Source organism: Mus pahari, chromosome 18, assembly GCF_900095145.1.
Source record: "Mus pahari chromosome 18, PAHARI_EIJ_v1.1, whole genome shotgun sequence".
Lineage (NCBI taxonomy): Eukaryota > Metazoa > Chordata > Mammalia > Rodentia > Muridae > Mus > Mus pahari.
Window position 1 is genome coordinate 37,649,569 of NC_034607.1, and position 25,819 is coordinate 37,675,387.

General features: G+C 45.8%; 1 protein-coding gene and 1 long non-coding RNA gene across 2 annotated transcripts in view; both read right to left on the reverse strand.

Annotated features, from left to right (window-relative positions):
- Positions 1–8,005, reverse strand: part of Emilin2 (elastin microfibril interfacer 2) — a 57,012-nt gene extending 49,007 nt beyond the window's left edge. The window contains exons 1-2 of the mRNA XM_021217560.1: positions 7,491–8,005; positions 6,928–7,050 (exon numbers count right to left, since the gene is read on the reverse strand). Of these exons, the coding sequence (XP_021073219.1) occupies positions 6,928–7,050; positions 7,491–7,633 (266 nt within the window). The 5' untranslated portion in view covers positions 7,634–8,005. The remainder of the gene's footprint in view (positions 1–6,927; positions 7,051–7,490) is intronic.
- A 15,652-nt stretch (positions 8,006–23,657) lies between these two features.
- LOC110335372 overlaps positions 23,658–25,819 on the reverse strand; it is a 10,817-nt gene continuing 8,655 nt past the window's right edge. The window contains exon 3 of the long non-coding RNA XR_002381160.1: positions 23,658–23,964. This is a non-coding gene — a long non-coding RNA (uncharacterized LOC110335372). The remainder of the gene's footprint in view (positions 23,965–25,819) is intronic.

Consider the following 25,819-nt stretch of genomic DNA (forward strand, 5'->3'; position numbering starts at 1 on the left):
CAGGTGACTCTGTGCTAAGGAGCCTCTGCAGGTGACTCTGTGCTAAGGAGCCTCTGCAGGTGACTCTGTGCTGAGCAAGGCTCTGAACCGCCAACTCTATGCCATAAAAGGGAAGGAGATGCCCCTCTGAATGAGATGGAATTGTGTTCCTGGAGACAAATGTGTAAGGAACTGTCTGGGGCTTTGTTTTAGCCTTACGCATCCTGTACTTGGGAGGGGAAAAGAAAAAAGAACGAAAATAAACTTATTTTTCCTGGCAAGGACTGGTCCTTAATAGACAACTTTCTTTCCAACTGTATGACCATCTGTTCCCCCTTGGAATCTGAAGATTAGAAGTGTCTTGGAACGTGACCCAGAATCAACACCTGCTGCAGATTCCTGGGCTACGTTTTCCCCAGCAGACACTGAGTGTACTCCACCCAGCTCCCTCTTAGGGTTTGTCTTTTTTTTTTTTTTTCTTTTTAAGGAGTTAACAGGGCTGGGGATGTAGTCAATGTAGAATGATCATCTAGCACTTGAAACTCCCTGGGACCAATCCTCAGCAGGGAAGGGGAGGAGACAGAAGAGGGGAGGGGAGAGGAGGGAAGAGAGGAGAGGAAAGGAGGGGAGGGGAGAGGAGAACATTAATATCTAATATGGACAAGCATCCTTACAGAAGAAAAAATACAGGGAAAGCAGAAAGGAGGCTGGGTAGACTCAGACACACAGAAGCAGACCCTTCCTTGTGTCCCGCCTAGGTCCCTACTTCCAAGGCCAGCCCTCTCACAAATTCTCACAGCAGCCACACACCCCCAACCCACCATCTCCCCATCATCTCCCATTCTCTCTCCCTCTCCTCTCCTCCCTCCCCCTCCCTCCTGACAGCGGCTTTAGACAACAGATGATGAGATGGAACAGAAACAGGCTCCAGCACTCAGGAGCCTGAGGGAGGGGAGGACCTCCAGTATAAGGCCAGCCTAGGATACAAACCAAACAACAGCAGCCAAACACAACCAAGGACCAGAGATGGCTCAGTGGCTCCTAGCACTTGTTGATCTTGCAGAGGACCCAGGGTTAGCTCCCAGCACCCACCTGGCAACTCACAACTCGAGTTCCGGGGGAATCCAATGCCTTCTTCTGACTCTATGGGCACTAGGCACATGAGTAGTACGCAGATACACTTGTAGATCACGCACACACACACACACACACACACACACACACACACACACACACACACAAAATAATCTTAACCAGGAACAGAGTGGCAGAACCCCTCAACACTCATGAGCATCCATGCATGGGTTCTTGGATTCCATTCACAACCTGATGATCTGAGCTCAGCCTTCCGTCCCCAGTGCCCACACAAAGGCAGAGAGGAGAGAACCATGTCCTGCAATTGTTCTCTGACCCTGACTCAGGGCCCTGCAGAGTCACGACCACCCCTACTCCCACCAAATACATAAAGATGGAAGGAGAGACTGCCCAAGGCAGAAATTCTCTCAGATCTTGACTTCCTTTCTACCCAATGCAGGGGCCAGAAGCTAGCAGGAGAGAATACAGATGAATGTAATCATGTCCTTAAGAGAAAGGGCTATGGACCAGCGAGAGTTGTCCTCAGCTGGGTCTCTCCGGGCTCTCTTAAGCCTCACTCAGCATCCTAAGCCAGGTCGCAGGAAGGAAGTCCTCACTCCTCTGTGGCACTGTAAAGCTACTGGATAACAGAAAGGCAGACACTGCTTCCAAATTTGAGGTGTCAGACCCTTGGAAGCAAGTACTGTAGCCTCTAGGGAGCCTCTGGGAGAACAGCCCTCAATTAACCTGATCTCTCAGCATAGACAGTGAGCTAGGCGCTCACCTACAGTCACTGAGAAACACCCTACATAGCCAGGGCTGGAACAGGCTCTGCCTTAGTTTTTCTGGGAAACATTGTGTTTACTGGGAAACACTGATGGCCGCACTTGTAGGCAGAATGGGGAAGGGTCAGAAGAGCCCCAAGGACAAGTTCTGGAGGAACCAGACTGGCCAGTGAGCTGGGCAGAGGGACACTGACCCACGCTGTAGTCTGGAATCAGAGTCCATAGACAAACTGCCATCTGTTTGATAGCCTCCATCCTCCCTAACGCACCCCACAGACTGAGGTCTTATCCCCCCCCCCCCCCAGACTGGGCAGGCAGCATGGAGGTCAGAAATCTCAGAGACGAAGCTGTAGTATTAGGTTTGCGTTTGTGTGTGTGCGCTTGCGTGCATGTGTGTTTAAATTATGTATATGCAGGGGTGTCCGTGTGGAGATATATGCACATGAGTGAAGTTGTCCCTGGAGGTGAAATGAGTGTCAGAGCCCCCGGAACAGAAGTTTTAGCCACTTGTGAGCCACCCAACAAAGGAGCTAGAAATTGAACTGGAGTCTCCTGCAAAAGCTTGTCGCTGCTTGAGCCCATGGCTCCAGACTGTTTTTTATATTTTTGAGATGAGGTCTCATAGCCCAACCTGGCCTCAAACTTCCATGGATGGTCTTGAACTTCTGACCCTCCTGTCTCCGCTTCCAGATGCACCACCAGATGTCTGGCTTGCCTCTAGTATTTGCCCGTGCCTTCTCTGCTACAAGAACCAGCCTCGGGGCTCTTGGTGCTTGGGCAAGCGGTCAGAATCTTTCCCCAGAATAGATGTGGCCGGAGACTAGGTTTGATTCAGGTTTGTAACCGTAATAGAAAGGTCATCGAAGCTATGCACTATCTCGAAGGTCAAAGTTTGAGTGTCCGAACTACAACTGAGGGGAAGAATTAGACCATAAGCCCAGAGAGCTGCAAAGAGAGTTTTCACAGATACTTGACTCTGGACATTTACAGAGGCTCCAACATATGTTCCAGATCTCCTAGGGCCTGCCAGTAGCCCTACAGTTCCAATGACAAGTTTTCCCTAACAGTGACCCTAAACACAGGATGCCTAACCCACATCACCCTAAATGTCTACCCTTCAGCCCTTACAGAAAACAGTACAAAAACCTCTAACTCACGAATGGAATGAAGCAGTGACTACAAATGACGAATCAGAACCTCCACAAGCCAGGTGTTCTGCTTGGCCCGTAGCCCCAGATACTCAAGAGGTTGAGGAGGCAACCAATGGATTAAGTTTGCAGCCTGGGCAACACAGTAAGACCTCATCCCAAAAATAAATAACTGAGCCAGGCATTGTGGGGCACACATGCAGATCCACCCCTTAGGATGCTGAAGCCAGAGAGTTGAGAGTTCAAGGCCACAGGAGGATCATAGAGAGAGAGAGCCTATCTCAAAGCACCAGAAATCACACACACACACACACACACACAGTCTCATGCTAAGTGGAAGAAGCTAATGTCAAAAGGATCTACTTAAATCATCTTCCTCAGGATAGACAGAGCAGACAACACATTTGTCAGCAGGTGTTGGGGCAGGTGACAGGTACAGGAATTGTTTCCTTCTTGGTTACAGTGGCACAGCTGTAGACACGTGCCATAACACATGAATAGGAGCACTTTGCAAGGTGACTGTTACAGTATGTCAATTATACTTTAATTAAAGTGCCAAGGGCAAGGAAACAAGAGGGAAAAGGTCTATATTACGCAGGGCTGGCCAGAGGGGTAAGGGCAGGGGGAGGTGCTGGCCACCCCAGTCTCTTGATGTTGTGAGAGAACAGAAAGCTCCCAGCCCCCAAGAGCCTGTGCCTGGGCGGAGAGGCAAGGCAAACGCACACTGCTTGCATTCGGGCTCCCTGGACTCCCTGGCCATGGAGAGGATGTCCTCAGATGCCACAGGGGCTAACAGCTATTGGTCCAGCAGAAAGTTCTGGAACTATCTGGAATCTCTGTCATGAAGCATGAAAAGTCTGTGAAAGACGGGATGGGTAGTCCCACTCAAAGAGGAAACAGTCATTTTCTACCAGCAACCAGTCGAACATGAGCAGGAGTAAGACATAGCAGGCCTATGCTTTCCCATTCCCACCTAAGAGGGGGCCAGCAACACACACACACATACATACACACACACATACACACATATACACACATACACAAACACACACATACACATATACTGCACACACAATACACACATATACACATACACATACACATATACTGCACACACAATACACACATACACATATACTGCACACACAATACACACATATACACACATACACAAACACACACACATACATACACACATACACATATACTGCACACACAATACACACATACACACATACACTGCACAAACACATACACACCTATACACACATACACAAACATATACACACACACACACACACACACACAAATGTAGACACTTTAGACAATGGAAACTATTTGAGTATTTAAGTTGAGGGAGTGGGAGGAGGCCGAGGCTGGGGAAGAAAAGGAAAGAGCCAGAGTTGGTTCTGCTACCCCCTAATGACCCTCAGGGATTGCTATAAAAATAGCTACTACAGAGCCTGTAGGTGCCTCAGTGCCAGGGACTTCAGCTGCCCACTCATCCCATAGGAAGAATGCCATGTCTCCTGAAGTGTATAACCAAAGCCAGCCTAGGACTGAGAGGGAGCCTTTCAACACTGAAAGAATTCCAGATCTAACGATCACAGGGGCGTGCTACCATGGCTGGTTTATGTGGTCCTGGAGGATAAGCCATGGCTTACACATGCCAAGCGAGTATGCCACCAACTGAGCTACATCCCCAGCGCCAAATCATCGTTTAAACAACAAGCAAAGCAAGAAGGAGAGCCTCGTGTCTATAGCTCCAGCACTCTACGAGTCAAGGTGTAATTAGAGCCTCGTGTCTACAGCTCCAGCATTCCAGAAGTCAAAGTGTGATTACCTTGAGTTCAAGACCAGCCTGGGCTATATGTAAATTTCAGGCTACTTAGCAAACCTTGCTTCAAATGCCCAGATTAAAAAAACAGAACAAAACCCCCCACAATTGTCACCAAGTACGCTGGTGTGTGCCTTTAATCTCAGCCCCTCAGAAAGCAGAGACAGGCAGATATCTAAGTTTGAGGCCAACCAGGATTACATAGTAAGGCCCTGTCTCAAAAAAAACTACCCCTAGAAGCACAAATTTCTATATGTGCATGCATGCATGTATGTATACATGCATGTAAGTATTATGTATGCGTGCATGTATTATTTGTGTATCCAGTATGTACATGTGTGTGCACATGTTTACACATATGCATGTGTGTTCAGTGTGTATGCATATGTATACAGGTGTGTTCATTTTGTATAGATGTGTTCAGTGTGTGTGCACATGTGTGCAGGTGTGTTCAGTGTGCGCGCACACACACACACGTGAAGATGCTTGTGGAAGCAGAGATGTCAGATGTCCAAGTCTACCTTACCCTCTTGCGACAAGGTCTCTCTCTGAACCTGGAGCTTAGCCAGTAGCAAGCAGGAAGTAGCCATCCGACACTGCCCACCATGTCGGAGTGCTGAGATTGCCTGGGAGTCACCATCCCCAGGGTGTTTACGTGGGTGCTAAGGATTCAGTCTTAGGGTCTCAAGCTTGCATAGCAAGTACTCTTCCTCCCACCCCATCCTTCTTAATTTTTATTTTTAATGAAAAATTTATCTCTGAAGTGTCATCATAAGAATTAAAATTGTAGAAAAATACAAAATATAGCTCTTGTGTAAAGTGAATGAAATTGTCCTGTCTGGCAATCCAACTCTAATGTCAAACAAATCCTTCTGGATTGTGTCGAATACTCAGTTCGTGTTGCTGTCACAGTGTCAAAACCTCACTTGGCTGTCCTGTCGACAGCAGCTGGCCATGGACTGTGAAGTCTAAATCGAAATACAGACCAATTAAAGGCAGGTTGACAGTTCTGAATCTCTGTGCCGGCCAGGGAACATGTATCAGCTGTTTCCCCTCTATGTTAAAAAAAAAAAAAAAAAAAAAAAAAAAAAAAAAAAAGTAAAGGGCTTCCCTGTGTTTCTTCAAGTTTGTATACTTTCTTATTGCCTCCCAGGAACTCTCTACCTGTTTGTGGTTCCTAAACACAGCCTGGGTGGGACCCGGTGACCTACTGTCTACAGCCTCCTCTGCTCCCTTCCCCCTGAAGCAGCTTGCTGGAGATACAAGCTCAGCCTGTCCTGACCCTGGCCAGAGACAGAACTGCCCACCACTGACCATTCTGTACGGCACTGACAATGTGCTCGAAGACAAACAACTTATTCTTAGTGGAAACAATCCCCACCATCACGTGTCCCCAACAGCCTTTTATCCACACCAGCGGTCTCCTAAGATTCGGCTTCCACAAAAACTCAAAGACCTCCCTGATCACCATTGGGTGAGTACAATGTGTTCGCAGAACCTGCACTAACAAATCACTCCCCCACCCCGTTCCCCATTTTTTTTTAAGACGCTGGAATCTTTATGAGCAAAAAGATGTTTAACTATTCTGCTCATCTTCAAGGGCTATTTCATCCTGCCTCGTGAATCCACAAATCTAACTTGAGAAGAAAAGGAACGTTCTAAAGCAACCTGAGGAGTTTAGCAAATCATAACGCTGAAGAAGATAGCTGGGACAAAACTCACCTACTTCAGAACTCCAACTGGTCCAACCTCTCGGCTAATCCTTCATTTAAAACATTTTAGAATCTCTATGCGACCCAGAACATACAATATGGATCTAATTAGGTTCAGCTGCCTTATGTTAGTAATAAAATTGAAAGAGGGAGAGAGAGAGTTGGGGGTGGGGCCTTTGTTCATCCTCTCCTGTGGCCTAGGAAATCACAGACTCCCAAATTTTGCGCATCTTCAAGGTTCACACAGAACAGCACACTCTTAAATAGCCCTGAGTGGCTGCGAGCTGTGCAGATCTCAGACTTCGTAGAGGGTCTGGAAGAGATTTCCACAAGGACTGAAGTCCAGGGCTCCACCTCACCCACCCATTCGGCCCTCGTGCTCCCCGACTTACACCAGGGCGGATGGACAGGGCATCTGGTTCCAGGGACAGTTGTACTGAGCCTGAATAAAACTCTCACTTCCCTCCTGCACCGTACAGCTCATGTTCTTATTCACGACGTAGGCGCACCAGTTCCTGGGGTAGAGAGAAAAGGGCTGGGTAAACTTGGAGAACAATGGGGAGAAGAGGGAGACGAGTTGACCCAACAAGTTGGCGGTCACCAGTGCTGAAGGCAGGATCTTGCCAAAGCTGCCACCCCCCCAGAGTGCCTCTCGTGTCTTTGGAACACCAAAGAGCCCCAAACCCGCGGATTATGGGACATGTTCTTGTTCGGGCTCGGTGGCAGATCCCGTAGTTCTGCCGAACAGTCCCCATTGCCCGGGTTCGCTTCAGGATGCTTGGGGCGCCTGGTGGGGAGCACATGGTCACCCAGGGGTGGCGACGCCCCAAAAGCTCTGCTACCGCCCGTCGCCATGGCCGGGGCAGCTGTGGAGCCCGCAGGAGGATTCGGGAGTGACCGCCGAGGATCTGGGACTCTAGGGCTGGGGGGCGAGCATAAGGGGACACACTCTTACTTGTTTCTGGCACTGGGCCTCGCGTGGTACCCAGGCTGCGAGCTCGCGTGGCACAGTCCCGCGCCGCCCAGGGCCAGCAGGGCCAGCAGGGCCGGCGTCCAGCGACTGGGTGCTCGGGGTCGGGGCGGGGTCTCCTGACACATCTTGAGCCCCACAAGGCTGCAGGCGGCGGGGCCGCGGGAACCGGCAGCGGGCTCGGGCGCTCGGCGGCCCCTCTGGCTCTTCGTCCCCACGCCTCCGCACTGGCCGCTCCGCGGTCCCTCAATGACGCACAGGTCCCCCCGGTGCCGCCCTCTTTAATTCACTTCCCTCTCCGAAACGTGACTCTTCCCTTCACCATCTCTCGGCCCATCGCCTCTCGGCAGGGGGTTCGGGGGAAAGAGCCAAAGGGTTAGGAACCGGGGTCTCGGTTACAGACTTTTCAATTACACATTCCTTTGGTCTCTTCCCAAACGCCAGCAGCTCCGCCTCTCACCTTCCAAACAGCGCGCCCCCCAGCCCCTCCGGAAGTGCAGAGAGCGTCGGGCGGTCGCCACCTCGATCCCCCGGGCCTCTCTCCGGCCAAAAGCCCAGGACCACTCCATCAGTTATTCCCCCGGGGGGCCTACTCAGGGGGACTCAGCTTCGAGTTCTTCCTCTGAGGCCCCACCGCCGCCGTCTACCCATCAATCTTTAAGGTCTTGGGCGAAAGTTGAGGAGCTCTCCCAGGCGCAGCCAGTCCGCGCCTTGAACTTTCCAAATGCGCGGGCTGCTGCTGGACATTGGCGCTGCAGCTTGCCTCCCCGCAGCTGCAAACTGTCATTTGCTACTCTAGTGTTTGGGAGGAGATGTCCTGCTCGGATGGTTCTCTTTCCATCAGTATTAAAGGCAGATGTTTCGGTCGGTAAATTGCTGTGCAAACATGAAGACATGAGTTCAGATCCTCAGGCACCCACATAAAAAGTTAGGGTTTCACAAACCTGTAATCCAGTACTAAGGAAGTGGAGAATTCCTGAGGCTGCAGGCTCACTGACAGACCCTACCTCCAGGGGTGGGGGAGGTGGGGGGGGCGGGGAGTGCCAGAGGGAGCCATTGACCAGAGGATACAAGACATTAATCTCTGGCCTGCACACTAGCACACAGTATGTATGTGCGGGCAAACATTTTTAAAAGACCATTTATTATAATAGGGTTTGGGTTTTTTTTTGTTGTTTTTTTTTTTTTGTCTTTGCATTTAAATGGTTCAGACACTGCGGGCGCCTTCCTGGCTCCCTCCATCCCTCCATCCCTTCATTCCTCTATCCTTCCCTCCCTCCCTACCTCTCTTGCTCCCCCTGTTGGTCATGTTTTCTGCCTATTCAAAAGTTACAGAGGTCTTTGCCGGTTTCTCTATAGCTTGACCAAACTCCACAGATAAAATCAGCCACAGAAGGTGTGGTGTTCTACTTGGGAAGCTGAGGCAGGAGACTCGCCTTAGAGGCTAGCCTAGGCTACACACTGCCCCAGCAAGGAGGGGTATTCTAGAGGGTATAGAGAGAGCTATTCCTCTGAAATTGGTCGCTGCTCCTCCATCCCCTAGTTGGCATGCGTAGGCTCACTGCTGTACCTGTGAACCAACATGACACTGTTGGCTGTGGGCTGGAGGGACAGGGAAGCCTGGCTATGTTTTGATAAAACTAAATGAAGCCACTGGTTGTTTTATTTTCTCGTATGCTTTGCTTTGATGGTTTTATTGGGTCCTTTTGATTTGCAAATTGAAGAAAGAAAATTCCCAAAGTAGAAAATTGTACCATGTAAGGACATAGTCTGTTCATGAACTTTCCAAGTGGAAGATTATACAAATAGTGGACTGAAGTCATCCTGCCTTCAAAAGAGCCACGGGGGAGAAATAACAAAGATAAAAGACTGTCCTGTGTAACCCGATCTATGCCTTTCTCTTTGTCTTCTCTGTCACCGGGCTCTAACCTCCATTTTGTCCATTGAGTGTCCTGGGGAAGATATAGTCTAGAAATGGAGACTGAGTGGGGGCATCCCACAAGTTATGTCCATCAACAACCGAGTTCCAGGACAGCCAGGGCTATACAGAGAAACCCTGTCTCGAAAAACCAAAAAAAAAAAAAAAAAAAAAAAAAAAAACCCAACCAGCAGCATGTGTGTGTTCATATGGGTATGTGTGTGCGCGTTTGCGCATGTGTGCGCGTGCATGCCAGTGTGTACACGTGTGTATTGCACACCTGTGTGTGAAGTGTGTGCATGTACGTGTGCATGTGTATATGGGTATGTGCATGTGTGCTTGCTCGTGTGTGTGCACGTGTGTGTACACACATGTCTGTGTGCAGTGAGTGTGTGCATGTGTATATGGGGGGTGTGCATGTGTGCATGTGTGAGTGCCCAGGTGTGTACATGTGTGTACACATGCGTGTACACACATGTCTGTGTGCAGTGAGTGTGTGCATGTGTATAAGGGGGGTGTGCATGTGTGCATGTGTGAGTGCCCAGGTGTGTACGTGTGTGTACACATGCGCGCACGCACATGCCTGTATATAAAAGTGCTGGTGCCTGCAGAGGCCAGAAGTGTTGAATCCCTTGGAGATAGAGTTACAGGAAATTGTAAGCAGGCTGATGTGAATGTTGGGAAATTAAACTAGGGCCTTCAGTATATACACTTAACCATTGGCCATCTCTCCAGGCCCAATTTTCCTTTTATTATTTTGTTGTTGTTGTTGTTGTTGTTGTTGTTGTTTGTTTGTTTTTTAAGATGGGTTCTCACTATGTAGCCCTGGCCTAGAACTTACTACGTAAGCCAGACTGGCCTCCAACTCACAAAGATCTGCCTGCCTCTGTCTCCCAAGTGCTAGCCTTAAGGGATTCAATAATCTGTGCCAACTGCTTTGAATGTAGGCGATCCTCAAACTTGGAAGTGAGGTGACCTAGTGGCACAAGCTGCTTTTTCTATTGAATAAAAAAATCATTCCAGGAAGTGCTGTGTATACACCTCGGTGGTACAATGTTGCCTAGCACGTGTAAGGCTAGATGTCCAATTCCCAACACAGAAAACAAAACAGAGCCGGAAGCCATTCCAGACTTAGAGAGTCGACCCTGCTTGGAGATGACGGACTGACCATTCAGCCTTTGTCCCTGTGGGCTACGCATTCACAGATGCAAACAATCATACTGTAAAAATACTTGGAAAGGCAAAATTGGGCTATTGTACTTGGTCCCTAAACAACACAACATAGCAACACTGTATTCTAAGTGGTATTTCCATTGTAAATCATAAGTAGATTTATATAAGTAGATAACGTAGTAGATCATAAGTAATCTGAAGCTGGTTGAGGCTCTTGGGAACTTGTACTCAGGTTAGATGCAAATGCTATGCCAATTTATGTAAGGGTCTTGTAGACTCAAAGGTTTTAGCAACCCCAAGGGTGGTGGAAGCAATCCTAAGATTCCAAGAGACAACTATATTTAATCAGCAAAAAAATGATGCTTCTCACTAAATACATTTTATTCTGAGAACCAATTATGTGCAAGTCTTTTTGTTTGGTTGGGTTTTTGAGATTGAGTCTGACTATGAAGCCCCAGTTGTCTTTAAACTCATGGCCTCAGCCTCTAACACCAGAATTACCGGTTTGTGGTGCTGCATTTGGCTGTTCTGGGAAACTGTCACATGCTAAGGTGTTGTGCAGAACAACTGGTTTCCATGAGAAAGCTCCAACTTTATAGAGCTTCCAGGTAATTCCTGTGCGCAGAAGGGTTCTCCAAACAGAGGTGCGGTCTATTTGGCTTAGGGCTTCTCCAAGAAGATAGAAGAATCCTTAGCACTCAATGGGTTTCGAAGGGACAGCTCCTTTTCTGTTTCAGTTGGACAGGGGGTTGCCACAAACTCAGGAGCTAAAAGGACTTTCCACAAGAAACAGAGCTTTGTACAGAGAGAATGTTTAAGCACATTAAGACCCAAAGCAATTGAGCACGTCGTCTGGTTCCAGCCGTAGCAATAGCATAAATATAGTGGGCAAAATATTGCAAGTCTGGACTCTGGTACTTGCTGCTGATGACCCTCAGAGTTCGCGAAACCTAGTCTATGCTAACAGTATGGTGGAACTTCTCTTGAGTTTAAAATGAAAGTACTCCCATAATAACTTGCACCTTTGATTGGTGTGATCAGTTAACCCAAAGCAAAAAAAAATCTCTGATGAATTTTCTTTTGTATGGGTTGAACTTTAGGCATGTAAAGCAGCACCCCACAAGTCGCACACCCAACCCTAATATTCCAAGATGAAACAGTTTTGCAAAACCCATTTTTGCCTGGGAGTCTCACTGCTAGAATACTTCCATGACAGGCACAAGGCCCTGTGTTCTACCCCTAGTACTTCACCTTTTAAAAATTATTTTTTCATTTACTTATTGGTTATAACACAAGGTGCTTGCCACCTATCTCAGAAGAAGGGACAGAAAGAGAGCCAGAGGTCAGAGAAATACAGAATAAGCCAGTGTCCTCTGTTTTGTTTTTTTGTTTTTTGTTTTTCTGTTTTTGTTTTGTTTTTTGTTTTTTTCGAGACAGGGTTTCTCTGTGTAGCCCTGGCTGTCTTGGAACTCACTCTGTAGACCAGGCTGGCCTCAAACTCAGAAATCCGCCTGCCTCTGCCTCCCAAGTGCTGGGATTAAAGGTGTGCACCACCACTGCCCGGCAAACAGTGTCCTCTGGATGTGACAGGACCACTGCCCTCATGACCTCACAGAAGCTGTGGTCACCTGCACAGTGTCAGACCAGCGTTGCAGCCAGCATGGAATGGGAAGAAGTACATGAACCCCACTCCTGGCTGAGGAGATATTGACTGCTAATGGCTTCTGGGAGAAGGAGGGCCAGTTTTCTTTAAGTTTGGCCCCTTGTAGGGCCTCCAAGGGATGATGACTCCATATCCAAGAATATATGAGTGGCACAAGCTGGACTTGGTGATTTATTTTTTAAAAAGAGGGTGTGAAGTTGGGAGATAGGGAAAGGGAGGATGGACATGGGGATATGATCAAAATATATTCTATGGAGTTCTTAAATAATTTATATATAAATATATCACACAGTTTGTGTATATATGTGTGTATACACACACACACACACACACACACACACACACACACATTCCAAAACAGGGTTTCTCTGTGTAGCCCTGGCTGTCCTGGAACTCACTCTGTAGACCAGGCTGCTGGCCTCAAACTCACTGAGATCTACCTGCCTCTGCCTCCCCCACGTGCTGGGATTAAAGGTGTGTGCCACCAATGCCAGGCATAAAATATATATATTTAAATAATAAAATGAGCCTCTTTGCTGGATCGCTGCCATCATGGACACAAGGCATGGAGCCTATCAATCAGGGTAGGGTAACCGAAGTGCCGGGCAGGACCAGGTCCCAGGGAGAGTACATGCAGGTGTGTGTGGAATTTACGATGACATTAGTCACTCTATCATCTGAAATGTCAAAGACCCCAGTGGAGAGGGTGATGGGCTCACTCTATCGGAGTTAGAAAGACAGGCTTGGACATTGGGCCAGCCTTGCTGCTGGGTCTTAGATAACCACCACCTAGCCCATGGGATGACCTAAAACTGTTAAATAAAACTTTTTTTTTAATTTTTTTTTAAAAATAAAGTGAAATAAGGCACTCATCAGGTGGTGTTCGAAAGCACTTTTACGGGAGCAGAGAGTCTGCCAGACCTCCCCAGTAAACCCAGACACTCAGTTCCTGAGAGAGGGAAGCGGGAGAAGATCACTGAAGTCGAAACAGGCTGGTACATCTCCCATCTCATCATTCACATCTCATCAGTCACTTAATACAATGAGTTAATTTACATATAGGATGTGGTTAAGCTCCTGGTGCTCCTAGATCTGATCCTTTACTTTCTGGAATGCAGTGGGTTTTGCCCATATTTTTTGGTCTCCTTTAAGGTGTCCTTTCTGTTTCTTTGCTCTGCTTACCTAACGATAGGAAGATCAGACCTTGAAGACTACAGAGCAAAGAAGAAACTTTAAAAGATGTATCAGGGGTGTGAGCCCTCGTGTAGTTTATGCTGACACCTGGGGAATTCAAACCACCGGACGTAGAGAAAAGGAAAAAGCATTTGGCGTTCATACAATAAAGTTAGCATCTGGTTTATCCCCTCCTGCTTTGCAGAGTGACCGCAGAAAAACGAGCATGTCTGTATTCAGTTTTCCTTGTCTGTATTTGGGGGACTTCATGACTATATGTAAACCCACGGCAGAGTGAACAGCAAGTATAGGGTCCCCACATCATTTGTCACAAGCTCTGAGGACTTTAACATTCTTTTGTGTTAACCAATGTTGATGCCAACCATCTTTGCAAACGAGAGCTATGTAGAGTACACAACACACACACACACACACACACACACACACACTTTTCAAATGTCCAGGATGCTGGGGTTGGAGAGCTAGTCCACTCTGTAATGTACCTACCGTGCACGCAAAAGGACCTGAGTTCTGATCCCTGGTCCCCACACAGAAATCAGGGCACAGCAGCGCATTCCTATAATCCCAGCACCAGAGAAGCAGAAATGGGGAGTCCTTGGGGCTTACTAGCCAGCCAGTGTAGCTAAGCTTCAGATCCACTGAGAGAACCGGTCTCAAAAAATAGACTACTGGGTATGGTGGCGCATGTCTTTAAACCCAGCACTTGGGAGGCAGAGGCTGGCAAATCTGTGAGTTCAAGTCCAGCCTGGTCTACATAGTGAGTACATGGGGTTATAATAAGACCCTGCACCAAGTAAATAAATAAATACATAATACATAATTATATAAATACATAAATAAGATGGAGAATGATTGAGAAAAGACATGTGCTATTAACCTCTGACCACCACACATACATGTGCACACACATGAACACAGAGGGAGGCAGAGAGAGAGACAGAGACACAAAAACTGAGACAGAGAACTGGACTCTTGACTTTCCCCCCATTGCTCCCCAAGCTTATGGAGATAGTCAAAGAAATTTATTTTCTGAGTGATTTAATGAGCTATTTAGGAGGATTGATAACTCTTCATAATTAAACTCTGAACACATTGCTGCTTTCCTTCAGTTGGGTGGTTGGGTGTTTGAGATGCGGTGATGCAGCCCACGCAGGCTTCAGTCTCTCCGTAGTCCTGCTTCTGCCTCCTGGGTTCTGGCCCTGCACATGTGCCAACCCTCTCAGTGAATTGTGGTTTTAAACACGCCTTTTCTATCTAAGAGGTTTTTTTTATCACTTTTTTATTTTTTATCACTTATTTCTACCTAAGAAATAAGTGATAAAAAAAATAGTCTTTTGAGTTGTTTCTGAGAGCTTGGGTAGTAACATACACATGCGCAGCATCAGAGTATGCTGTAGTCATCATGATGTAGAATGGCCTTGACTGTTCTAGAATAACCAAAAATGTTCTAAGTAGTTAAGCATACATACTCTGTTTAATGACTACAGTATAAACCATTAAACTTCAGCAGCATCTTGTCACTGCTCAGAATAGTATGCCATATTCACATGCAAATTATCTCTCTCTAGTATTCCAGACTATGTGATGCTAAACAGTGAACTTACCAAAGAAGTTGCCACTTACCCAGAATTGGCAAATACTGAACACTTGTGACCAGAAGACACTGAACACTTGTGACCAGAAGACACGTACATAGGCTTAGGTTCCTATAATTTTCCAGGCACAATGTTTTGTCAATCAATCAACCATCACCTTTACATACATACATATATTACTTTGTGTCCGTTTCTTACTAAGAACAAAATATGTATGCTGTGATCCAAATCCGAAGTTTCCTTTATAGGCTCAGGCGTTTAACCACTTTGTCTTTAGCTGGCAGCACTGTTTGGAAAAGGAGGTGAAGGCTTGACAGGAGTGGGTCACTACAGCCAACTCCACTTCCTTCCTTTCTTTAAAGGTTTATTTATTTATATATGTTTGTGAGTACACTGTCGCTCTCTTCGGACACACCAGAAGAAGGCATTGGATCCCACTACAGATGGTCACTGGGAATTGAACTCAGAACCTCTGGAAGAGCAGTCAGTGCTCTTAATCTCTGAGCCATCTCTCCAGCCCCTCTATTTCTTTTCATTTCTGCTTCCTGGATCTGGTTGTGCCATGAGACATTCCAGCTCACTGGTCCTGCCCTGTTTTCCTCACCATGAAGGACTCTACCCCTCTGGCAATGTTGCTTTTGACAGAGTACTTTATCATAGCAACAAGAATATCAAGGCGATACACATTGCTTCACTGATGCTGAGCTCACAACAAACAACATTTCACTTCCTGGCTGTATGAACCTATTTGCTCCACAACACACAGCAAAGTCTTCTAGTGCTTGAGAATATTAGACAGTGCCTTCCAGTCTCCATCTGTGCCCAGGAGCTAAGGCTGTCCCACAGCCCTCCGCACCCAAATCCCCAGATACCACAGGGGCTAACAGCTGTTGGTCCAGCAGAAAGTTCTGGAACTATCTGGAATCTCTGTCATGAAGCATGAAAAGTCTGTGAAAGAAGGGATGGGTAGTCCAGTCCCACCCAAAGAGGAAACAGTCATTTTCTACCAGCAACCAGTCGAACATGAGTTCTAGGGCAGGAGTAAGACATGGCAGGCCTATGCTTTTCCATTCTCACCTAAGAGGGGACCAGTAACACACACACACACATACACACATATACACACATACACAAACACACACATACTCACATACACATATACTGTACACACAATACACACATATATATACACATACATACACATATATAAATATACACACATAAACACATACACACATATATACACATACACAAACACATACACATACACATATACTGCACATACAATATACACATATACAAACACACACATACACACATACACATGTACTGCACACACAATACACACATACACAAACATACACACACACATATACTGCACACACAATGACACACATATACACACATACACATATCTAAGCTTGAGGCCAACCAGGATTATATAGTAAGGCCCTGTCTCAAAAAAAAACTACCCCTACAAACACAAATTTCTATATATGTATGCATGCATGTATGTACACATGCATGTAAGTATTATGTATGTATGTATGCATGTATTATTTGTATGTCCAGCATGTACATGTGTGTGCACATGTGTTTACATATATGCATGTGTGTTCAGTGTGTGTGCATGTGTATACAGGTGTGTTCATTGTGTGTAGGTGTGTTCAGTGTGTGTGCACATGTGTTTAGTGTGTGTGCACACACATGCAGATGCTTGTGGAAGCAGAAATATCAGGTGTCCAACTCTGATCTCCCAGGAGTGAACTCACTCCTAAGCCAAGAGGTGAGATAATCACTTTTTTTTTTTTTTTTTTTTTGAGACAGGGTTTCTCTGTGTAGCCCTGGCTGTCCTGGAACTCACTCCATAGACCAGGCTGGCCTCAAACTCAGAAACATGCCTGCCTCTGCCTCCCAAGTGCTGGGATTAAAGGCATGTGCCACCACGCCCAGCTCGAGATAATCACTTTCACTCCAATAACTGTCCAAAGAGGGACCTGCCAGGAGCCCATGGGGCACAGGAATAGTGGAGCAGCTGGGGACAGGATCCTTCCGGTCTCCATCTGTGCCCCAGAGTTATGATTCCCACAGTCATCTACACCTAAATCCTGCCCAGGAGAGAGCTGGTCTCCCCAGGAGGACTGACACACCTGAGATCACAGGCTCACAGGCCCATGGGAGGAACAAGCTCCAGTCAGAGACAGCAAGACCAACTAACACCAGAGAAAATCAGATGGTAAAAGGCAAGCACAAGAACCTGAGCATCAGAAACTAAGGCTACATGGCATCCTCAGAAGCCAGTTCTCCCACCACAGCAAGTCCTGGATATCCCAATACACTGAAAAAGCACAATTCAGATTTAAAATTACATATAAATATAAAAATAACATTAAAAAAAACAATAGGAAGCAACAACCAGTATTCTTTAATATCTCTTAACATCAATGGACTCAATTTCCAAATAAAAAAATAAAAAGACATAGATTAACAGACTGGGTACCTAAACAGGACCCAGGATTTTGCTGCATACAGGAAACACACTTCAGTGACAAAGACAGACACTACCTCAGAGTAAAAGGCTGGAAAACAATTTTCCAAGCAAATGGTCCCAAAAAACAGCTCATACTCATCAAAGGAAAAATCTACCAAGATTAACTCTCAATTCTGAACATCTATGCTCCAAATGCCAGGGCACCCACATTCATAAAAGAAACTTTACTAAAGCTCAAAGTACACATTGCACCTCACACAACAATAGTGGGAGACGTCAACACCCCTCTGTCATCAATGAGCAGATCATGGAAACAGAACCTAAACAGAGACACATTGAAACTAACAGAAGTTATGAACCAAATGGATTTAACAGATATCTATAGAACATTTCATCCTAAAACAAAATAATATACCTTCTTCTCAACACCTCATGGTACCTTCTCCAAAACTGACCACATAATTGGTCACAAAACAGGCCTCAACAGATACACGAAGATTGAAATAATCCCATACATCCTATCAGATTAACATGGACTAAGGCTGGTCTTTAATAGCAACAAAAACAACGGAAAGCCCATATACACATGGAAGCTGAACAACACTCACTCTTCTCAATGGTCAAGGAAGAAATAAAGAAAGGAATTAAAGACTTTTTAGAATTTAATGAAAATGAAGGCATAACATACCCAAATTTATGGGACCCAATGAAAGCAGTGCTAAGAGGAAAACTCATAGCTCTGAGAAACTTGAAAGAGCTTATACTAGTAGCTTAACAGCACACCCGAAAGCTCTAGAACAAATGAAGCAAATACACCCAAGAGGAGTAGACAGCAGAAAATAATCAAAATCAGGGCTGAAATCAACCAAGTAGAAACAAAAAGAACTATACAAAGAACCAACAAAACCAGGAGCTGGTTCTTTGAGAAAATCAACAAGCTAGATAAACCCTTAGTCAGACTAGCCAGAGGGCACAGAGCCAGTACCCAAATTAACAAAATCAGAAATGAAAAGGGAGACATAACAACAGAAACTGAGGAAATTTTTTTTAAAAATCATCACATTCTACTACAAAAGCCTACATTCAACAAAACTGGAAAATCTGGATGAAATGGACAATTTTCTAGAGAAATGCCAGATACCAAAGTTAAATCAGGATCAGATAAACCATATAAACAGTTCTATAACCCCTAAATAGAAGCAGTCATTAAAAGTCTCCCAGCCAAAAAAAAAAAAAAAAAAAAAAAAAGCCCAGGACCAGATGGGTTTAGTGCAGAATTCTATTAGACCTCCAAAGAAGACCTCATACCAATACTCTTCAAACTATTCCACAAAATAGAAGCAGAAGGAACACTACCCAATTCCTTCTATGAGGCCACAATTATGATCATACCTAAACCACACCAAGACCAAACAAAGATAACTTCAGACAAATTTCACTTATGAATATTGATGTAAAAATACTCAACAAAATTCTCACAAACAGAATCCAAGAACATGGGGCTGGCGAGATGGCTCAGCAGGTAAGAGCACTGACTGTTCTTCCAAAGGTCCTGAGTTCAAATCCCAGCAACCACATGGTGGCTCCCAGCCATCCATAATGAGATCTGATGCCCTCTTTTGGTGTGTCTGAAGACAGCTACCGTGTACTTAGATATATAATAAATAAATCTTAAAAAAAAAAAAAAAGAATCCAAGAACACATCAAGATGATCATCCATCATGATCAAGAAGGCTTTATCCCAAAGATGCAGGGATGGTTCAATATATGGAAATCCATCAATGTAATCCACTATATAAACAAACCCAAAGGAAAAAACCCCCGTGATCATTTCATTAGATGCTGAGAAAGCATTTGACAAAATTCAATACCCCTTCATGATAAAAGTCTTGGAAAGATCAGGAATTCAAGGCCCATACCGAAACTTAGTAAAAGCAATATACAACAAACCAGTAGCCAGAATCAAAATAAATGGAGAGAAACTTGAAGCAATCCCACTAAAATCAGGGACTAGACAAGGCTGCCCACTGTCTCCCTACCTGTTCAATATAGTACTGGAAGTCCTAGCCAGAGCAATTTGACAACAAAAGGAGGTTAAAGGGATACAAATTGGAAAGGAAGAAGTCAAACTATCACTATTTGCAGATATGATAGTATACTTAAGTGACTCCAAAAACTCTACCAGAGAACTCCTCATTCTAATAAACTCAAAGGAAAAACAGAAGGGAAACACAATAGTCACAAATAATATAAAATATCTTGGTGTGACTCTAAGCAAGTGAATGCACAGACTACTTGAAGCTCAGGAAGAAGGAAGACCAAATTGTGGATGCTTCAGTCCTTCTTAGAAGGGGGAACAAAATACTCAAGAGAGGAAATACAGAGACAAAGTGTGGAGCAGAGACTGAAGGAAAGGCCATCTAGAGACTGCCCCACCTGGGGATCCATCCCATATACAACCACCAAACCCAGACACTATTGAGGATGCCAGGAAGTCCTTGCTGACAGGAGCCTCATATAGCTGTCTCCTGAGAGGCTCTACCAGAGTCTGACAAATACAGAGGCGGATAAGACTGTGCACAGGGTCCCCAATGGAGGAGTTAGAGAAAGGACTGAAGGAGCTGAAGGGGTTTGCAATCCATAGGAAGAACAACAATATCAACCAACCAGACTCCGCAGAGCTTCCAGGAACTAAACCATCAACCAAAGAGTGTACATGGAGGGACCCATGGCTCCAGCCACACATGTAGCAGAGGATGACCTTGTCAGACATCAATGGGAGGAGAGACCCTTGGTCCTGTGAAGGCTCGATGCCCCAATGTAGGGCAATGACAGGTTGGGGAGGCAGGAGTGGGTGAGTGGGTAGGTGAGCACCCTCATAGAAGTAGGGGGAGGATCAGATAGGGGGTTCCTGGAGGAAAAACTGGGAAAGCATTGCACTTGATTATGCTTGGCAACCATTTTAAACAGTGACATCACTAACAAAATACAATTGAGAAAGAGATGTAAAATCAAACACTGTAGAAGATAATTTTCCATGCTTTATTGCTTTTGTAGCAAAATCTCGATCACTTGATTTTATGAATGAAGACTTGGGAGCCAGATGCTAGGGTTAAGGCCAGCTAGCTCAGAGAGGCAGAGAAAGCACCCAGCTGACCTTCCTGCTTAGCCGCCATCCTACAAGAAATCCCCTCTCTCACACCACCTCAAAAAACCTCTTTCAAACTGAGTGTCTCTCTATCCGTCCTCCTGACTCCCTCTTACTCTCTATGGGTTTTTTCTTATTAATCCTATGTTCACTTCCTATCAACTGATCGCTTGTTCTGCCTCTTGACCTATGGTTGACTTTATTTAATCCTATATACAGTATTCAGGTGGAGAGCCCTGGGTTGAGCCACACCACAACTAAAGCCAAGTTTTTCCAGTAACTAACACAATCTTGGGGTTCACTGTGTGATCAAATATCCCACAGTACTTCATTTTGTTTCCAAAGTCCAATGTCTATGCATAAAAATACACAAAAGTGCAAAAAGAAAAAAGTGACTCCAAATTCCCCAGAGAGAGCATTTACTCACTCTGTGTAGGAGACAATGCGTTGGAGCTCAGCTAGGAACACTTGCAGAAGTGACTCAGACTCCCCACAACCAACACACACACACACACACACACACACACACACACACACACACACACGCACATCCTACACATACCTTACCCCAGAGAGCCTAGCATACTTTACTGAGTGGTGAAAGCTCACTAGTAAACAAGGAATAATTATACTTCAATGAAAACGAAGGAAGAGAAAAAAGTGACAGAGTTTGTGTCTGGGAAAGATTTGCCGAGGGGCTGGGATGCAGCTCGGTGACAGGGCACTTGACTGGTAAGCAGGCGGCCTGGATTCTATTGGTGCCCCCTCCCTTAAAAGGATTTGTTCAGATGCAACATGAAGGAAATTTTGTGCATTGGATGTTGCACTAGGCAACAGGATGTGAGGAGAAATGCAGATCTTGTTTCCCCTCTCTTGATTAGTGTTGTGCTCTAACCTGAAGATAGTATAGTAAAACACCCAACCTACAGGGATTCTGTTGGAGAAACAGAGATAGAAGCGCTGAGAAAAGTAGACCATTGGTCAGGAAGGACTGGCGTGGGGCAAAGTAGAGCTATTTGCTTTTCTGTTTGGTCTTGTTTGAATCATCCAGAATGGACGCAGGAGAAGAAACACTGCATGGGGACCTTACATGTGTAATAAAGTCAAAAGGTACTTTTAAATTTCAGTGATGCTGTGGGTTGAGCTCAGGGCCTTGCCCATGCTCGGCAAACTCTCCCATTGATACCTCAAGGCCAAAAGTGTGTGTGTGTTTTGTTTGTTTTGAGATAGGACCTTGCTACGTTGTTCAGGCTGGCCCGTAAAAACATTTCTGAGCAGGGAGGTGGTAACCCACACATTTAGTTCCAGCACTGGAGGGACAGAGGCAGGCAGATGTCTGCGAGTTCTGAGGTCAGTCCGGTCTACAGAATGAGTTCCAGGATTGCCAGAGCTGCACAAAGAAACTGTCTGGTGTCGTGCCAGGGAGCATTTGAGACCAATCAGGAGCTGACTTGGATGTAATCACATCAGGGTCTTTACTTACAATCTTGAGCTGGGGCCACAGAGCTTGGGTTGACACAGCAGAATGGGAGGGAGCAGCCCTGAATTCAATTTTAAGCAGGTATTTATAGAGGCAAGAAGGGAGTGTCTAGCCTGGTACACATTTGATTGGGGGGGGCATTATGGCCTTTAACAAGATTAACATGATTAAGAACAACTTAACTCTGGTTGTTCTGTTGGTGGTTGTTAGGAAGTGAAATGTCAGGGGCAGGCTTGTAACCTGGAGGTGCAGATTTGATGGGGGGTAACCTGGAAACTGGTTCTAGGTGCTAGGTACCAGTCTGTTAGTTAACTCAAGTTCAGCCTTAGGTCAGGTCCTCCAAGATGGAGTTTGAACCCAAGATCTGGTCTCTCACTGGAAAAAAAAAATTTTTTTTGGAAAGATTTATTTTATTTGTCCTTATAAAGTATATGTCTGCATTGGAGGACTATATGCCACACATGTTTGAGAGCCCAAAGAAGGCAGAAAAGGGTGACAGATGCCCTGGGGCTCCAGTTACACTCAGGTGTAAACTATTAGGTGAGGGTTGCTGAGCCCCCGGAAGGACAGAGAACAGCCTTAACCACTGAGCTCCGGCTCCCGTGAGGATCTTCCTGCCTCCACCCACTGAGCCCTGGGATGGCAAGCACGTGCCACCATGCAAGCTCTCACATTTTCCACGGCCCTTAAGTACCCAGGAAGGGATGGATGCACATCAGCCAGGCGAGACCTGTGGAACGAGGAAAAGTGTGCAAGCAAGCGTGCCAGCGTTCAAACCCTCTGTAAAGAGAGCAGCTCGGTGGCAAGCCCTACCCACCCAGGTCAGAGCTGCTTGGATTTGCTCCAGACAGCTGAGAAGTAAACTGGAAGGGTGGGGTTGTCGGGGCCACTGAAAGGCTTCGGGCAAAGCCACTCTGCTTTTCTGCCTTATCATAAGACAGGATGACCAGAGATCTGATTTGCCTGAGTGAGTCCGAGGTTGCCCCTGCTGCCTGGCAGCCAGTACTGTTAATTATTTTTAGTATCTCTTTGATCTTTAAAAGTGCCTGGGTTTATGAGAATAAATTAGATGGTCATTCTAAGAGAACGGAAGTGAAGTAGAAGTAACAGGATATTTGTTTAATACTTGTCTTTTTTAAAGACCCAGCCATCCTTACATGTCAGTGCAAACAGTAAAATCAGAAATCAGGACAGAGTTGGCATTTAACATGGTGGCCATAGTTAGAGGTCTCCTGTGTTCTGCCTGCTTTGTTTTAGGAACTTTTGGTCTTTATGCAATTTAGAGAGAGAGAGAGAGAGAGAGAGAGAGAGAGAGAGAGAGAGAGAGAGAGAGAGAGAGAGAGAGAGAGAGAGAGAGAGAGAGAGAGAGAGTAAAATAGTAAAAAATGTGGTGGCACTCGACTGTGGTTGTAGCACTCAGAAAGCTGAGGCAGGGTGGTAGGTTCAAGGCCAGCCTGGGCTTTGTAGTTAGTCCTCGTCTCAAACAAACATGCACAAGAAGTCGACTCAGTTACTCGAGACTGGCCTGTTTACTTGGCTCTTCATGGCGCTGGCTATCTGCATGGATTTTTCTTGGCTGGTTTTCCCAGATTGAATCAAATTACAAATAAATTACCGGGAGACAGTTCGTTCTACCATACTTTAAACTCCTCAGGAAAATACATGCAGCAGTGGTGCTCTGGGTCCCCTTCAGTGTCTGGGCTGGACAAGGCGCCACTAGCGTCTCGGGACACTTTGCATGGTAAGAACACCAGGTCAACAAAGCATTCACTGTAGGCGCATGAAAGTCTCTAATTGCTGTGGACCAATGGAAAATAGGAGGTGAGAATATCATTTCGTATTCAGGCCCCATGGAGAGTCAAAGAAGAAAGCCCTCCGGTTTATTATTACATTCTCACATCTCCCCCTAACTTTTCAAAACATAAAAACAGAGTGTTTAATTTCTCAACTATTCTGAGGTTGTGCTCTCTAAAGGGCTGTTTGGGGGCATGGTGGTATGTCAGGGTTCCTGGGAGAAACAGGAGTAGTATTAGAATTGGGGGGGGGGGTGTTCAGAATGTGGTTCAGATGGCTCAGTCCTGAAAGAACAGGTCAGTCTGCTCCTGGATACTTAAACAGATAAAACAGGGCTGGCATGGCTCAGCAGTTAAGAGCGCTTACTGCTCTGGCAGAGGAACAGGGTTCGATTCCCATCACCCACATGGAGGAATTATCTTTTCAAGCCTCTGAAGGCTGCAGCATACTTGGTACACATAAACTCATGCAAACACACACACACACAAATAATGAGTAAATAAATAAATAGTTCTTTAAAAAGTAGATGGGCTGAGTGTCCCCTCTCTCCCGTCCCCACCCAGGTCTTGCTATGTAGCCCAAGGTAGCTTTGATCTTACTGTGTAGCTCTGGGTGGGCTCTAATTTACCATTTTTCTGTCTGCCAAGTGCCACTGGGATGATTGTGCTTCACAACAGTGACCTTCCCTCCCTCCCCACCCCCCACCTCTCACTCCCCTACCCCCGCTTGCCATGGAGGATCAAGCCCACAGCTCTGCACAGTTAGACAAGCGCCCTTCCTCTGAGCTTCGTCTACAGTGCCTTCAGGTTGTGGTTTTCACAAGTGTAAAGTTCTAAATTAAAACAAATCTATAAATCTACCTGAACCTAGATCGGAGGTGGAACCCTTGCCTAGCATGTGCAAGGACCCGAGTTCCATCCCCAGCAACACACACACACACACACTACTATGCACAATTTATAAACATTCAGCTCTATAAGCTAAGCAAGTCCTCAGAAAGAGAACTGAGCCCTGTAAACATTGCTGACCACGAGACAGAACAAGAGCACCATGGATTTCCTGTGGTTATCACCCCTAATGTCACACGTATCCTGCCCATCTACGGATGAATTATTTCTTTTGTTTTTCTTTTACATATGTATGTATGTATGTATGGTATATTATGGTGTGGATGTGTGCATGTATGCATGTTTGCTTGTGTGTTGGCACATATGGGGGCACATGTATTTATGTGTTGAACTCCAGGACTGATGTTGGGAATCATTCTTGATCATTCTTCCTCCTTTCACTGAGGCAGAGTTGCCAAAATTAAACCTAGAGCCCACCGATGTGGCTAGTATTCTTTTATAAAAGAGTACTTTTTTTAAAAAAAATGTTATTTATGTGTATATGTTTAAGTCTGCAAGGTTATAGACACTGAGTGTATATGTGTGCCCATGGAGATCAAAGGACATCAGACAACCTGGAACTTGAGTTGCAGGCAGTTATGAGCCACCTGATGTGGGTCCTGGGAACCAAATCCAGATCCTCTGAAACTGCAGCAAGTGGTCTTAGCACAAGAATTTGTCAGTGGCAAAAGGTTTTGAAGGATGAAGAGTTAGCTAGGTGAATTGGGCAGAATTTGTGAAACAGGAGAAAGAGGTTTTGCCGGTTGGTTCTGCAGCAGCAAGCTCCCTTAATACCTCGCTAGCCCTCTCCCTAGCCCAGGTTTCCTAGAATATCCCTTTCTTAGTCAGGGTTTCTATTCCTGCACAAACATCATGACCAAGAAGCAAGTTGGGGAGGAAAGGGTTTATTTGGCTTACATTTCCAAACTGCTGTTGATCACCAAAGGATGCAGGACTGGAACTCAAGCAGG